Here is a 16,967-nt window from a genome sequence, read left to right as displayed (position 1 = left end):
AACGGCCAACTGCTGAATTGATTTTGACAGTATTGTGGCTCACCCAATCAAGGACAACAACCACAAGCCCAAAGGCCTGCTGACCACTGAACTCTGAGAGTGAAATCTTGAGCACATGCCCAGCACCTGTCACTGGACCATCAAAAGCCCTGACAATGCAGCCACAGACAACTGGACTCTGGGCCGGCATGGGGTTGCTGGCTTTTGACAGATGGCATCCGTGAAGCAAGATCTCAGCGCTGATGACCAAGAATAAAAGTAGTGATCTGAGGTGCACAAAGGGCTAACAACAGGGTCCAGTGTTTGGGGACCACCATTCCTTTTATAACTTTTATAGCTCTTTTGAGTGACTCTATACTGAAGCACATGAATGATCCAGTCCAGTGTTGTGATGGGATGTTTGATCATCTAGAATGTGTGATCCACCTGCTGTCCTCTTCCTGTTTAGATCTTCTCTGATTGGATGACTGTGAAAGAGCTTCATTGCATCATTTACTGTTTTAAGAACTGGAGTAGTTTTTCCTACAAAAAAAATCTATTTTTTAAGCTTTTTTGCCTTTCTCTTGCTCAGCTTTCTATGTTTTTATGAAGTAGCTGCATTCATTATTACACTTTTAGGTACTGTACTCTAAACTGCAGTTGTTAGCACACTAATGTGTAGCTGTGGGCAACTACATTCATGAAGTCACTGAACCGAGATTTGCTGTTTGAACGTTTTATCAGTGCTGTTTTTATTCAAACATAATAGTTATGACCTGCCTTATTTTAAAAGCTCATGTAAGATTTTAAATATACATGGACAAATTACAACATAACATGTTTCTACTGTGTAATGTTTAGTTGAAATATTTCACTGGGTGTTCTGTGTAGTATGTAAGTGCAGTTTTTAAGTGTGCTTCGCTGTGTTGTTAGATGTTATGTGAGAGACAGGAGCAGCTGAAACCTCTGTCACCCACTGGCTCAAAGACTTGGACCATGTAAACAAACTGAACTGTTATTCACTGTGATACTGTGTCAATTGTTACTGCTTTCATGGACCCTTCCTTCTCCACTACCAGTTCCACAAGCATTTGCTGCTGTTTTTCAGTACACTGAAAAATACGTCATTGGTATAATCACTGGATCTGAAATCACTGGGATCAAAGGTTTGGAGGTCTTATTTGAAATTAGTATGTAGTTAAATCTTGTAAATAGTTATTCGTCCGTTGTTTATATGGTCTGCCAGCTCTGACTTGCCTGTTCTAAAGTTCTTGACTTTAGTGGAAGTGCTCAATCTAGTATCCGTTGATATGCTTATCATTTTGTTCTCTAAGTCTCACACTGTAGGCTTATTTACATACAGTATATAAATGATCTGTAGATGTCACAGCAATGATCTGTTTATATCAATACACTGACTGTAAGCCCTGTCATTTTGTATAATGTGATATTCCACAAGTAAAAGATATTTTAACATAGTTATTGGAGCTGTGCTTTTTATGTGCATGCAGTGTGTGTGTTTGTTTGTGTATATATAAACCGAGAGATACTTTTAAATGGAATCTTAATGTGACTGAAATGGAGATTATTGTTATTAATTTGGTCATTTGTTTAGATGTTACAGCTTTCTATTTACCTACTAAATTTGTTAAAATAGAAAAAGAATGAATGGCTTACTTATAGTTTCTTAGCATACTTTTTGACTCCGATTCCTTGCTTTAAAGTAATAGATGATTTTAAAATGCATATTGCTGATATTAATCCAATATTTGTGGGTAAACCTATGTGCATGTGGCATAAGCATAATAGAGAAAATTCAATAAACCTTATGCACTTGACAATGATTGTACTTTTAGGTTTAGGAATAAACCGTAATAGATTTGATCCGGAAGAAGAAACCTTACACCAAGTTGTGCAAAAAAAAAAAAAAAAAAAAAAAAAACTTTTCATTCAGATTACGTGTAGTAAAATATTCCCAAAGGAAGAATATGTAATTGTTCCAAAAATAAATAAGGAAATACATAAAAATCCTTACTCTGCAATGACATATGTTGTGGTCATAACCGTGTGCCTTTCTTTGCTTGATTGAACCTAGAAATGACGCCGTCACTTCAGAGCCTCCATGGACTAAACAACTAAAACCGTAGAAATGATTCAAGTCTAGATCTGTGAGAGTCTACGTTTGAGTCTTAATTGTTTGTCAGTGTGGCGGAGGTCTGCAGTGGAGCAGCAGGTGGAGCCAGAGCTCTTCACGAGTCACACTTCAGTCCTAATTCCTACATAAAAAGGACATCTCACAAAACACAATTTTTTCAGTTTTTCTTCTTGTTGTTCACCTCATATTTAAGGACATTTTTAAGTAGACTATGTTTTGTTCACTTAATATTTAAGGAAGGAAATTTCTAACAAAACAGTTTATTAACCGCATATTTATGCTTGTTTTACTTATATTACTTTACTAATATAATTATTATTATAAAAAATGAAAGTGTTTATCCCTGGTCATAAAGAAACTACCGAGTCAATTGGTTATTTGCTCAAAAATACCCTATAGAAAGTATAGTTTTAATACATTAATAATAAATAGATAATTTAAATATTTAGTAGCCTACCAAATAAATTGCTTACAGCAGACAAGTAACCCTGTTCATCTGAAATCAAGTAACAAATGTTACCGGTGGAATTCAGTTAAATTCCTTGATTTTATTTGTTTTGTTCATTCAACACTACTCGAAGTCCCAGTTATTAACCCATTAGTTATTCTTGAAGAAATTTAATTCTTTATCTCTGTCCAATTAATCATGGTTGGCAATTCCCCCTGTGATTCAGATCGTGACCACAGAAGGCGCACAATCCCTTTTTCAGTGAATGATCATATTTCATCTGGGCAGGAAAATTGGCGTCAGTCCATTGGAAGTCTTACATTTTTGCTATTAGATAATAGCGGTCGGTGTAATTTTTATATTATTACATTTAAAAAGTGGGTGCACAGACGCAGTATAATTTGGAATTAAGCATGAAGTCCTGTTTTTTCCTTTACTGTTTTCTGGTGTGATCAGCACAGAGTAAATTACAGTAGTTCCCTCACTCCTCTAATTAATTATGTTCATGTTTATTATTAGCCAGCATAAGTTGATGAGCCGGGAGGGAGGTGGCTTCGCGTTTACTGCTGCCACAAGCACAGCTCACAATCACATCGTTTATTTGTGCGCCTGACGCGCGCAGGAGCGCACGCACAGTCCGCCTGTCCACGAGCGACTTCAAGTTCAGCGAGAACTCCTGAGCACGCTTCCACTGACCCATTCCAGCTGCGCAATCAGCTTTATTGGGTACTAAAGCAGTACTTTAGAAAACGCATGGCATGGTGACTGAGAGGAACGGAGGAATTCTCTCTTCGGCGTCTTTAGTGGAGATTCAGCGTTGAATGAAACTGTCTGCAAAATTAGCTGTCAAACGCGCAGGATGTGTCGAGTGTCGAGAAAGTAGAGCTGTTTAATCGACTATCAACAAACTTCAGTTGCTTTGACTGACATTGGAAAGTCATGGCATCAGTGTCGTGGAGACACGCGCTTTTCTTCTTGCTAGCCGGTAAGTTGAACTGGTTTGTCCCGTTTATGTCTGATTTTCAACCTATTATGTTTGTTTCTGAAATTTCATACTGACTGTAAAACGCCCAAGAAAGCTAGAACAAATCAGAACGAAACTATTAAGTCGTTTGTTTGTTTATCTGTTTGATAGTGGTCTATTGGGAGTGTTTTAGTAAGGTGTAAAGGGAGTGAGAAGTCTAGTGATTTTTTTTTTTTTTTTTGCAGCATTGGTTTTGTAGGTTAGATTTATATAAATAAAAAAAATTATTGTGAATTTTATCCTCAAATCAAAAAAAAAAAATAATAATAATATAAATATATATATATATATATATATATAATTTTTTATTTATTTTTTTTTTTCTGTAGCTCTCGTGTTAAAAAGGTAACACTAGCATGTATTCCGGCAAGAGTCAACATAAGCTGATTTTGTGCACGTGGGATAAATGTAATGTATTTTTTAAATAAATGGATTAAGTTTAGCCAATGATTTTTAAATAGTATATTTATACAGTTGATTATAATATTTACTAGTCAAAATGGGCTTAATATTTTTGTATGTTAGGGTGCATTCAGGTAAATTAGGCAATTGAGAGGTTTGAAGGAAAAAGGCCCAATTATTTTGAATTAATACCTTTTACATTTTTGTTGTATAATGTTTCATAATTTAATGTATGTTTTACAGTTAAAATTTAGTCAAAAAGCCTATAATATGCTATTTGATGGCAGGTACCATGTGATGTTGCAACTTACTCTGTATTGTGTGATAAAGCAAGTATAGCTAACATTTGAAATAATCTTAATCTTAATTATATACGTGGAACATACATGCTCTTATCCCACTTAGTCTTTTTCATAACAATACACAGAGGTTGGAAATTTAGCTGAAAGTGAAAAATCCATAAGTGACAAGCCCGCCCACGTATGGGTCAATTATCTAATTTTTTAATTAATAATGCATGGCAACCTCCTTCTGTTGGAAATAATTAATTTCACACTTACCTTAACAAGCTCGCTGAGCATGACTAACAAGCTGCTCTCTGCTTGCCTTGATTTCCTGTCACCAATCAGTTGCCATTGCTATTTACTCTACGAAGATTCATGACATACTTTATTAGGAAAAATGTCTATATAGAATTTGAATGCAAATATGAGCGATTCATTGTTGTGAACTGACCTGACTCTCAGTCGAATAATGCACACATACTGTATGACTCTTCCTCTGTGAGAGTGACAAACATGTATCTGTCTCTCTGATGGCAGAGGGAAAGAGAGCATGCTGGTGGATTCAAGTAAGACAGTGAAGCTCATGTAACTGCAGAGAAATATTAAATCAGTCTGTAGAAATATGTAACTCTTGATTAAAAACTTCTGCTCCACTTAAGCCTGCTGTGAGTGTCCTATAAAATATGTAGATTTAGAAGGGGAATCTTCTGGATTTAAAACCGCGTCAGGAGGTGAACTCAGGAGGAGTGTGTGTTAACTGATCTTTGAAATAAGCCTGCTACCTACTCTACAAAAGTGAATGAGATCTGCAAGCTTGATTTTATGGGTTACATTTTAATCATACGTTATAATGCAATATGTATTCCAACAATGCAAGTATGCGTTGCATTTTCACTGGCTCTGCTAAGGTCCCTATAATGGATGCTACGGCATAAAACTAGTTTGATGACTGATAATACAGTTCAGCGACCCTTTCCTTTTTCCTGTCCTGTCCTTCATGGACCTGTCCATTTTTCATGATTCTTTCCTTTAGCTTTGTTGTATCCTTTTGCTTTTCATATTTCCTAAACCTTTCCTTAAAATGTCCTTTCCCCATTATCTTTCTTCCTTTTTTTAGATGACTCCTAACCCACTTTCTTTATGGGTAGCTATATCCATCTTGTCCTTCAGGTGAACCAGGGGAGTCTGACAACTCCCAGGATATTGATGGCATCATGACTGTTAACTGCTGGCACAGAGAAAACGGAGGCTTTGTGATGTTGTTGCAAGCTGAGAGATAAATTTCAAGCACTCTTTTCAAAACTGAACCGAGCTTTCATTGTGTTCCAGACCAGAATTGTGGTCTATCCCACCAAGAATCATTGCTCTGACAATCTGAAAATTGAAAGTCAGATAAAACACTAAACACAGTAAAGGACATTTAAAGCGGGATGAAGGGGAGCACAAGGATGTGTTCTATACAGTTCTCTAAATACTATTAGCACAGTGCATTTCTCTGATTGAGGTGAATAACCTGATGGCAGTGGGCGGGGAGATCTGGACAGCCGTAACAAGTGAAGATGAATATATGGCTGCTCTATTTCTTTATGCTTGTCACGACCGCTTTGTATTTCATTCTCAATGTACTGCCTTAAGCAGTTCTACCCTTGAAATAATTCAGTTTACTAGGTCTTGAATCCAAGTTCATTAGTGAGTATTGTGTGCAAAGAATTCAGTGGGAAATGTGGTAACAAAAAACAAAATTATCTGCGCCTTGTGGTACCATCACAGAGAGGCTTAAAATCACTTTCCAGAATATTTTGGTTCACCATTCCTGGCTGGTGGAATGATCTTCCCTCCCCTATCCGAAATGCTGGATCCCCGAATCCCTGAATATTTTCTTTTTTTTGTCGCTTTGGATAAAAGCGTCTGCAAAATGACTAAAAAATGTAAATGATTATTGAATTACATCCAGAGGGCTGCTGAACCAAACTATGCATGCTTAATCATGCAGAATGGCTGCTGGAGCTGAACACAACACATTTGTCCATATTTCTGATTAGAGCTGACAATCTAGACATGTAGCATAATCTGAAGATATCTCAATAACTTTAGCATGAAGTCACTTTGCAAAAGTGGAATGACTTTGATTGACCATTGACACCTTGCACAAGGAGGGCAAGACAAAAAAAAAGGTAATTGCAAAAGAGGCTGGCTGTTCAAAGAGCTATGTGTCCAAACACATTAATAGAGAGGTGAAGGGAAGGAAAATATGTGGTAAAAAAAAAAGTGTACAAGCAATCGGGATAACCGCACCCTGGAGAGGATTGTGAAACAAAACCCATTAAAAAATGTGGGGGAGATTCACAAAGAGTGGACTGCAGCTGGAGTCAGTGCTTCAAGAACCACTACACACAGACGTATGCAAGACATGGGTTTCAGCTGTCGCATTCCTTGTGTCAAGCCACTCTTGAACAACAGACAGCGTCAGAAGCGTCTAAAGACAAAAAGGACTGGAATGCTGCTGAGTGGTCCAAAGTTTTTTTTTTTTTTATGTTCTCTGATGAGAGTAAATTTTGCCTTTCCTTGGAATCAGGCTCCCAGAGTCTGGAGGAAGAGAGGAGAGGCACACAATCCACGTTGCTTGAGGTCCAGTGTAAAGTTTCCACAGTCGGTGATGGTTTGGGGTGCCATGTCACCTGCTGGTGTTGGTCCACTGTGTTTTCTGAGGTCCAAGGTCAACGCAGCCATATACTAGGCAGTTTTAGAGCACTTCATGCTTCCTGCTGCTGAACAACTTTATGGAGATGCAGATTTCATTTTCACACAGGACTTGGCACCTGCACACAGTGCCAAAGCTTTCTGTTCCTGGTTTAAGGACCATGGTATCCCTGTTCTTAATTGGCCAGCAAACTTTCCTGACCTTAACCCCATAGAAAATGTATGGGGTATTGGGAAGAGGAAGATGCGATATGCCAGACCCAACAATGCAGAAGAGCTGAAGGCCACAATCAGAGCAACCTGGGCTCTCATAACACCTGAGCAGTGCCACAGACTGATCTGTGACTCCATGCTACGCCACATTGCTGCAGTAATTCAGGCAAAAGGAGCCCCAACTAAGTATTGAGTGCTGTACATGCTCATACTTTTCCTGTTTATACTTTTCGGTTGGCCAAGATTTCTAAAAATCCATTCTTGGTATTGGTCTTAAGTAATATTCAAATTTTATGGGATACTGAATTGGGATTTTCCTCAGTTGTTCGTTATAATTATCAAAATTAAAATAAATAAACATTTGAAATATATCAGTCTGTGTGTAATGAATGAATATAATATACAAGTTTCACTTTTTGAATGGAATTAGTGTAATAAACCTTTTGATGATATTCTAATTATATGACCAGCACCTGTAAATACACTCATACAGTATGTGTTTTGAAAATATTTGCATGTGTATATATTTATATAATTTAGATTATACATAAATACATTTAATATACAAATGACATTTTCTTAAATATATAAATGCATTAGTGCATTTATTTATACATAATAAATATACACCGTACACACACACAGATATATTATCTAAACAAAAACATATTTTGTATGCAATTAATCATGTTTAATCGTCTGACAGCACAAACTGAACCTGAAAGAAAAGTTGCTTTTTATGCTCTTTATATACTTAGATGACCCTTTTGCATCATGTTTGACCATCATGTTGGATGACATTCATCAGCAATCATATTTTGAGGAAAAGTGCGATTCGTGACCTTTTTGGTCAGCATTCAGAATACGTTATTGGACATTAAAAAAAAAAAAAGCACAGTTAAACTTAAAATGTAATAGCAAAACTTCATTGGATTATCTAAATAGTTTATATATATATATATATATATATATACACACACACACACATTTTTATAAAATACCAAATAAAGAATGTTTGGTTTTAGGTTGATTTGATTAGATAAGTTCACATAAATATCTCTGACGTTTGATTGCAGACTTTGGTATTTTGACAAAGAGACTTGACCTGGTATTTTGACAAAGGACACACATTCAAGTTTGAACCTGGAACCTTTTGTTAGAAGAAAAAGCAGGCTTGAATAAAAATCTCATTCTAATCTTTTTTTTTTTTTTTTTAAACATGGTAGCATGGGCATTGAATCCTAGCTGATTGTATAAATAAAAACAGGCAAATTGTGTGCCAGCCCTGGCCCTTGAGATGCATTTAGCATTTGTCTCACTCCAAAGTAAAATTGACGCTTTGTTTAATGCTTTAAGGAACAGGTGTAGCACTGAAAAATACAGTTAATATTTGATGTTGAAGCAGTCGTGTAATGTCAGCAGGGAATCATCAGCTCTCTGCAGTGCTGCTGGAATGGGTTGGAACTCCTCCCTGCATTAGCTGATTATTCATTATGCAGATCGAGTTACCCTACATACTGTGTTGCATCACTGTGGTATAAATTAGTTTTAAAGGAATATAAGAGCTTGATTGATTCATCTGCCTAATGGCAGGCTTGAGCTCAAGGTTCAATAGGCATCTCTTATCACGCATGGGACAGACAACATGGCACTGAATGCGACATTATTTGCTGTGAAGTATCTTTCGTGTGTTATTGGTGTGATTGACTAAAGAAATTGTTAAAACAGCGTCAGACCCCATGCAGTGTTATTTAAGAGCTCTCTGACAGCAGGAGCTCCGGAAACTAGATCGTTCTCAGCCCCTGAGCGACACTGGCATCTCAACCACAACTACTTGCCGTCAAGTTGCAAACCAACACTTGAACAAGTCAGCAAAAGCATCTGTTTCCCTTTATATTCACATGATCTTCGAAAATATTTTCTTTTTTAGAATACAGTAGACCTCAAAAAAGAAAACTTAAACCTTAATTGGGTGACCCTGCTAAAGATATTACAAATTATTTCTTAGTGTCTAACAAATTGAAATGTATATTTAAAATATATATATTCTAAGATAAATAAAAGTTTTTGATCAGAGTTATTGGATTTCTTGATTCTGTTTTGTAAAAGTAATTAAAACCCCAAAGGTTACATTTTGTAGAGAATCTTTGATTCCTAACTGAAATCTTGTTCAGTTCCTCACTCAAAAGGCTTGCAGATCCAGCCCAGTCCTTATGGCTATAGAAGGGTGGGCTGCCAGATATCCTGGGTTGGGCACTTTTTAGTCTTTAAATCATCTAGTCTAAGGGTATTTATACTGTAGATATTGCTATATATACATTTAAAGAAGAAAAAAATAACAGTAAAAGAACAAGAATAAGAATTTTTGTAATCAATCTGAAATGATTAATTTTTAAAATATGCACCCATTCAATTTCATTTCTATTGTTGAAAACGCAAAACAGAAAAATGCTATTTTCATCATAATGGATTATGAATTAGATGAATCATGTAAATGACAGACCTACTTTCCATTCAGAACTGCCGAATTTGACAAAAAAAACAAACAATTTGAACTCGCAAACTCTCCTTGATACTGCACAAATATTGCTGCCCGTATTCGCTCATTGTCAGCCTCTGCTTTTCTGCAACAGACTGAATCCTCCGTGTGAATTCAGCATTAATTGGTTTCAGCTTATAAAGGAAAAATACAGCAATTTTCTGGTGTTAATTTATTATTGGGGCAGTCTCCAGCTATATCTTAAACTTCTCAAAATAAATTCAGCTTCAGATTGGTTATAATTACGGAAAAAAAAAAAAAATGCAATCTTTATCTGATTCTGTTAGGGTGGGCAAGACCTCACCCCTGCCCATGCCTGGAGCCTGGAGCCTGCCAGTAGTAGATCACTGATCTTTGGTTTTCATGTGACCATTGCTTTAAATAGTAAATTAAGGGTTTTTCCTCAATTGCTTTTCTCAACCATTTTATTGATGATATTTTCTTCAAGGTTTTCTGGTACAACACATTTTAAAGTTTAGCACATGCATAGGCTAAATTTATGGATGTCACAGCTCAAGATAGTTAAGTTTTGTTATAAGTTTCCAAAGGCTTAATTGTGTTTTAATTTTAGCACACATTTAAATTTATTTATATTCTGATGCAAACGCACACATTGTCTTATTTTCTTCCACAGCTGAATGTTTGCGCTTGATATAAAGTGCATTTCAATTGCTGCCTACAACAGATTACAGCGTCAGAGTCACAGTGACCCGCAGCAAATGACCCTCTTTAATGGGCTCCAGCCGTTGGTGTAATGGCCTTGAGTGATCCATCACCTGTACAGCCAGATACACTGACATTCATGGCCCCAGTAATTGCTTCATTACAAAGGGTCTGTGCCATGTAGATTATTTTGGAATGCCATGATGGATGTTGTGCATGTGTGTGCGTGTGTGATAAGAAGAGTAAATGGAGGCATTTTGCTTTATCAATAGTTAGAAACCACGTTACACAATGAGAGGGCGAGCAAAGCAAGTAGCAATTTGTACTGGCACATTGCTTGCTTTCAGAAATGGCAGACAGTACTTGATCAGGCGGCCAGCGTAGTTCACTCGCAACACTACAGAATGTTTTGTATGGGTTTCATCTTGACTGGAAGTGCTTTATATGACTGTCACCATGTTTTCCCTGCAGCATATTGCAGGCTAATGCTTCTCTTCTGGCACTAATGCAAATGTTATCGTGTTTTCCTCACATAGCCGCCGGTTGTTTTTGTCCATGCTGGGATAGCAGCATCTCTGTACACTTCAATTTTGCATACACTGGGGGAAAAAAAAAGATCATACGAGCAGACGAGGAGAGTCATAGAATACATCACACAGAATGCCAAAAAAAGAAGTAATATAATTTATTAAAGGTGTAATAAATGTTCTTAAAGGGAGAGTTCATGCAAAAATTAAAATTCTGTCATTGATTACTCACCCTCGTGCTGTTCCAGACCCACAAGTCCTTCTTTCATCTTCGTAAAACACATTAAGATATTTTTGATGAAATTCGAGAGCTTTCTGACCCTGTATAAACAGCAATGCAATTACCACATTCAAGGCAAACAACATTCAACTCTTTCAAATTTGTTGAGTAAAGTTATTTTTGTTTTCTTTGCACACAAAAAGAATTCTCATACATTTGGACTATTTTAACAATGTCCTTGAATGTGACAATAGCTTTACTATCCACAGAGATTCAGAAAGCTTTTTAAATTCATTAAAAATATCAGTAGTTGTGTTCTGAAGATGAACAAAGCTCTTATAGGTTCAGAATAACATGAGTAAGTAATTACTGACAGAATTTTCATTTTTGGATGAACTATCCCTTTAAAATAGAAATCAAAATAGTAAAGCCTAAAAATGATACTACTACAGTGATTTTTTTTCCACATTCAGTCTGAAACAAAATGAACAAAATCCTGGAAACAACCCAAGTCCAAGTCAAAACCCCTTATTTATGTTTTATTTATTTATTTTGCTGTTCAATGTGTAAACGTGTCTGGCTCTAGAGTTACTGTACATCCCTGCATTATCTGTCAATCTCAGCGTCTGTCTGCGTCCATTTCCTAACATGAGACAGTGGCAGGCATTCATTTGGCCAATTATGTGTCCGTTAAACTATAAGAGAACATGACAGCTTGACGGTCGCACAAAAAGCACCCTGAAGGAAATCTAAAGGAAGAATTTAAGAAAATGATCAATTTCAGTATAATGCATCTGTCATCATAATTTGTCCAACGCCGTCTCAAGTGCTTGAAGCTCTGATCAGTTTAACACAAGTGAAGTGACATTCAGCCAAGTATGGTGAAGTATGGTGTGCTCTGCATTTAACCCATCTGAAATGCACACACACACACACACACACACACACACACACACACACACACACACACACTGTGAGCACACACCCGGAGCAGTGGGCAGCCATTTATGCTGCGGCGCCCAGGGAGCAGTTGGGGGTTCGATGCCTTGCTCAAGGGCACCTAAGTCGTGGTATTGAAGGTGGAGAGAGCACTGTACATGCACTCTCCCCACCCACCCACAATTCCGTCCGGCCCGAGACTAGAACCCACAACCCTTTGATTGGGAGTCCAACCCCTCTAACCATTAGGCCACGACTTCCCACAACAATATGTTTAAAGAGCCACACAGATGGGAAATCAAAAATTAGCTGTATTACAGTGTATGATGTAGCTGTCCATCAGTGTAAACAATGTGCAAAGTTATTAAACCAAAAATTACATGATTTATAAAGTTATTGGCTTCTAAAGTAAGGAGTCGACTCTGAATCGCTGAAACGAGTCGTTATAGATTTCAAATCTTTTGCCCATCTCTATGTACGTCACTAGGAACACTTTGCATAACAATCTCCGCCTACTGTCTTGGGAGAAACAAAACTCTGACCTGCTCCACCCCCACACACAGACGCTCTGGTTGGTGTGAGAGCATCATGTCGAGGAGACAGTGTGTTTTTAATTGTAAAGGCAAGTTTGTTTTATTTTCACTGCCAAAGAATGAAGATCTGAACGCGCTATTCAGATTCAAACTGAAGCGCGCGCGGCTTGAATACACCCACACAGAAGAAAAAGCAGCGAGACTGCTCAAGTTTTTTATTTTACTGTTTGCTTCGCGATGAGAGGAATAAGACATAATTCGCCCCAAAAAGATGCTACCATTTACCGTGAAGCTGTGTGCGGAACAACCAATCAAAAGTGACAATGTTAGTTGACCAATCAGAACACAGTATGCTACCGAAAGATGGGGTTTAAGGAAACTGAATCTTTTGAACAGCTTCGCGCGAACCGTTTGGGGATCTCCGAGAATTGAGGTAATTTTAAAATGATATTTTGACAAAATGACCATGTTTTTTTTTAACCTTGGATGGATTTAAACCTATTGTACAGGACTTATAAACCGTGATAGGAAGCTTAGAATTTTCATCTTACTGGCTGTTTAAATGAATCTTATGGCTTCAGGAAAATTTCAACTTTATTGACAACGTTTGTGGCATGATGTCGATTACCATGAAAGAAGTTTGACTCACCCTTCAGTTTTTATAAATGTGCATTTACAGTACTGGACTTGCCCTGTCTTAGAGACATAAATGAGGAATTTTATCCCATACAGAGTGTTGCATTAGGATCATTTTGTGGAATTGTCTTAACGCGAGTCATAGTTTCACATGATTGCCAGTTACATATTCACACATTTCGAGAGTCAATCATAAAAGCACCATACAATGAACATGAAAGTGGCACATACATGTACACTATATAATGTATCTTCAAGGAAATTTTGTTCAAGGAAAAGCATGTTACTGATACCTAAAATAAAACAATCTTTTAATTAAAACCTATTTAACATGAAGTACATATGACTCGTGCCGTGCTATTTTAGTACTATTTATAATATAAATAATATAATAATAATATATAATATAATATAAACTTTTATTATTATTTTTAATTCGCTTTAATTTTCAGTTTTTAATTTTAATATTACCTTCACAACCAACTTAAGTTTTCATCTAATAACTTTATTTCACCTGTATTTTAATTAAACAACATTAGGGAGAGTGATGACAGAATTTTCATTTTTGGCTCAACTATCCCTTTAGCAGTCCACAGCAGCACATCATAAGGCTGCATAAATTCTTTCCACTAAAAGATGATAATGAATATGCCAGTCAAACGAGTCAAAGTTACAGAAATGATCAAGGAGGTAAACTCAAAAAGCTCTCGTTTAGTTCTCCTCACTTTCAAAAGGCATCTTAGAATGAACATTCTGTACATTATGCAAGAGTTTGAGATTAAAAGAATCTCAGTGCTTGAAGAGAGAAAAATAAGGTCATGTATCAGCATAAAGTCAACTTTCTGTAATATATTAGCTAGAGGTTACTGTATTTTTATTGTAATAGTTTATTGTAACCTTGACTTTAAGGCCTGCTTTATGTTTTTCTGCAACCATACACGACATTAAGAGCATCAGGGCACAAAAAGCAACATGATGCTGTCTTCTAAGGTATCATGCTTTCGGCAAATTCTAAGGAAGCGTCACATATGCTTTAAGGATAAGGTAATCCCAGAATGCACTGCAACAAGTTCAATTAAAAAAAAAGATGGCAGATGGAATCGAGTGTAACATTAACTTTATTTATTTTCTTAAATACTGAGAGGTATTGATAAAAAAAGATAAAAATCCATTTTAATCAAACTACCTAATTAAATATTCAAGTTCAATAATAAGGTCATATTCAATGCAATTGCACATTGAATTTCTGTTCTGTGTGTACAAATACTGTAAGTGGTTTGTAACAAATTGAAGTGGTTCTGAAAACACTTGTTTGTGAGTTTACCACTGTTTTGTGCTTTTAGCATCATTTATTTTCTACCGGTGCTTCTTTTTGTTATCTAATGCTATGACTTTCATGCATTTCTAAGTGTGACTGAAGTGTCTAAATAGTATTTAGCTCTCCTACACATACAAAATGCACAGTGTTGCAGTGATTTGTTCTCTTGCCTCCATTTATAATGAATGGCAAGCTGTCTTTCCTAATATCTGTTATAACAGGTTCAGCTCCTCAGGAAGCAAGCATGTACACCGTACTGTGCGCCCTGTTCCCTTTCCTGCAAGTCCAGTCTTGGTTAAAAATTCACTTTGCATAAGCAAACATGCCATTTTTGCCTGTATTGGGAGGCAAAACTGGAACAGTTTTCCACTGTATTATTCAATTTTTCTTTCATCCATCTTCAGGACAATATAAAAGCTTGCGCCTGCTATAATGTGAAATCACACGTGTAGCACCATGATAAGTTTATACTGTAACATTTCAATTCTCTCTTTCTATTCTCTTTTTATTTTTATTTTTGTTGCATTTGCATTTGCACACCACAGTTAATGGAGGGACATATTACTGACTAACTGACTGCAAGAGATCCTGGATATCATCCAGATTGCCGGCTTAATGCAGATGTGAAGTGGTTAGCTCCATACTTTCTCACTTGCCCACACACACTCACGCACAAATGCTTTTTACACATACAGAGACTAATTAAGTGTTGGGAAAGGTTAGCCATTGAAAGGTTCCTGTCATATTGAGAATATTGCATCAAAGGTCATATATGACATGCTTGATGTTGTCTTTTCATAGACTCTGGACGCTTGGTTTACTGCTTTGCACATCCAGTTTTCTGTGCCTTACTACATAACTATTCACTTTCATTCACTTTTTTTGTTTTATAAAGACATTTTAAATGTTTTTCACTTTTTTGTTTTGTTTTACATTTGCATCGTGGGAATGAAAAGTGATTTAATTCAAGATAAGGAATTGTAACAGTGAATGGATTTGTTTCTTTTTTTTCTTCCCAAGATAAAACCAGTTTATATTACTGAAGTTATGATTGTGTTCTAGCCCGGGGAAAATGTGAGGAACGCTTTCTGTCCAATACTCTGAGACTTAGTGGCTTGTATTCAAAATCTTATCGCATAAATGAAAATTTTCTCTCTTCCAAATGTTACTGACTGCAGCACCAATGTGCAAAAACATGAATCTCTTGGCATGCGGAAGAGAAAACACTGGCATACAAGCAAAAACAGAGAGAGGAATATCGTATGATTGAAATTTTACTCAGTGCTTTGTTTTAGAAATGTTGAAGTTAGCATGCAGAATTAACACCTGCCAAGTGGCTGATGCAAGTTAAAACTGGCTATGACATTATAAATACATTACATTATGTAATCTGAATTGTAATAATGATAGTCTGACTTTTCTGAAATAAGTGATGTATGTGATTCAAAATCAAGATTAATATTGGGAGATCCAGCTAGTTAAGATGCTCAGAAGTTTGGTATTATTTTTATTATTAATATTATTATTGACATTATTGATATTATTAACATTATCAATATAATAGAAACATTAAGCAGTAATAGAATGATGTTGATGGAATGATATTTTGTTTGATATAAGGACAGTAACGGTATAATGAATATCTTTAATAATAATAATAAAAATATATAAATATAATCAAATCAAATCTATACCTAACATATACTACACATGGTTTTCATACACCGAATGCTAATTTTAATGCACCACACCCTTCTTTTAATGCACCACCTCAGCTAAGGCATACATACAAATAGTAACTGTACTATGAATGAGGAGGAAAAAAAAAATAAATAAATAAAACCTAGGAGAGGTGTGGTATTTGTTAGTTATGTGTCATTATTTCATTACTACTATTTCTATTATCATTTTATTATTATTATAACTGTTATTATTATTGATATTACTTTTGCCGTCATCGCAAAATATTATCATCATCACCATATTTAGTATTACTATTGTTATTATTATTATTGCTGTTATTATTGTTGCTACTGATATAAATGTTGTTGTTGTTATTATTATTATTATTAATTATTATTGATATTGCTATTTCCATCCACACAAAATATTATCATCATCTTTTAGCATTAGTATTACTACTATTATTTTTCAATCAGATTCAAGATTTTTCTTTATCACATTCACAATTATATAGAGCATATATAACCAGCAGTGAAATGTGAGTCAGGTCTGCTCCATGGACAGTGCAAATATTAAAGGTAACAACATAGATGAAAATATACATAAATATAGCTATGAAAGAATGAAATAAAAGTAAACAATAAAAAAATAAAAAATATAAAAAAGATGTATATACTGTAGAATTAAATATAGAACGCAAAATA

At 35.8% G+C, this 16,967-nt stretch overlaps 2 protein-coding genes across 2 annotated transcripts in view; both read left to right on the top strand.

The window, feature by feature from the left end:
• Nucleotides 1-1,457, top strand: part of LOC113108680 (band 4.1-like protein 5) — a 33,936-nt gene extending 32,479 nt beyond the window's left edge. Inside the window, 1 exon segment of the mRNA XM_026271955.1 lies at nucleotides 31-1,457. Within this exon segment, the coding sequence (XP_026127740.1) occupies nucleotides 31-97 (67 nt within the window). The 3' untranslated portion in view covers nucleotides 98-1,457.
• A 1,677-nt stretch (nucleotides 1,458-3,134) lies between these two features.
• ramp1 (receptor activity modifying protein 1) overlaps nucleotides 3,135-16,967 on the top strand; it is a 29,951-nt gene continuing 16,118 nt past the window's right edge. Inside the window, exon 1 of the mRNA XM_026271954.1 lies at nucleotides 3,135-3,567. Coding sequence (XP_026127739.1) covers nucleotides 3,522-3,567 — 46 coding nt within the window. The 5' untranslated portion in view covers nucleotides 3,135-3,521. The remainder of the gene's footprint in view (nucleotides 3,568-16,967) is intronic.

The sequence above is a fragment of the Carassius auratus genome, chromosome 9 (genome assembly GCF_003368295.1).
Source record: "Carassius auratus strain Wakin chromosome 9, ASM336829v1, whole genome shotgun sequence".
Classification (NCBI taxonomy): Eukaryota; Metazoa; Chordata; class Actinopteri; order Cypriniformes; family Cyprinidae; genus Carassius; species Carassius auratus.
Note: the sequence above shows the minus strand (reverse complement) of the source record. Positions and strands in the feature narration are given on the sequence as shown.